Genomic DNA, 500 nt, shown 5'->3' on the forward strand with positions numbered 1-500 from the left:
CGGTTTTTGTACGACTGTTTCTCACTGTGTGAACAGATGCTGACTGTTAATATAATGCTCACTCTGACAGTAATAAACTGCAGCATCTTCAGCCTGAATATTACTGATGGTCAGACTGAAGTCAGAGTTTGATCCTCTGCCTGTAAAACGATCTGGAGTCCCTGATGCTCGATAGCTGGCACGATAAATAAGGAGCTCAGGAGTTTGTCCATCTTTCTGTTGGTACCAGGCTAAAAGATGGTAACCACTCCAAACGTGAACATCCTGACTGGTTTTACATCTGATGCTGACCCTGTCTCCTAAAACAACAGACTGAGCTGCAGGAATTTGAGTCACAATAATGTCTCCTGATGAACCTGAAATACATGAAAAAGGATAAAAGTTATTGAAACATATCCAGCGTTTAGAAAAAAGAAGTATTATCCAATCAGGAGAAAATTAAAATAATCTATGAAGAGCAGTCCATTTTAATGAACCTGTTTCCATCAGAGGGTCTCACC

General features: G+C 40.2%; 1 gene segment (V, D, J or C); it reads right to left on the reverse strand.

The window, feature by feature from the left end:
• Nucleotide 1: 1 nt before the first annotated feature.
• On the reverse strand, nt 2-435 carry LOC106530800 (Ig kappa chain V-IV region Len-like; the record flags this gene model as incomplete). The annotated part of the segment is given in 1 exon segment: nt 2-435. A coding segment is annotated over 1 exon segment (414 nt), but the record flags the coding sequence as incomplete, so codon positions are not given.
• Nucleotides 436-500: the final 65 nt, after the last annotated feature.

The sequence above is a fragment of the Austrofundulus limnaeus genome, unplaced genomic scaffold, assembly GCF_001266775.1.
Source record: "Austrofundulus limnaeus strain Quisiro unplaced genomic scaffold, Austrofundulus_limnaeus-1.0 Scaffold561, whole genome shotgun sequence".
In the NCBI taxonomy this organism is placed as follows: domain Eukaryota; kingdom Metazoa; phylum Chordata; class Actinopteri; order Cyprinodontiformes; family Rivulidae; genus Austrofundulus; species Austrofundulus limnaeus.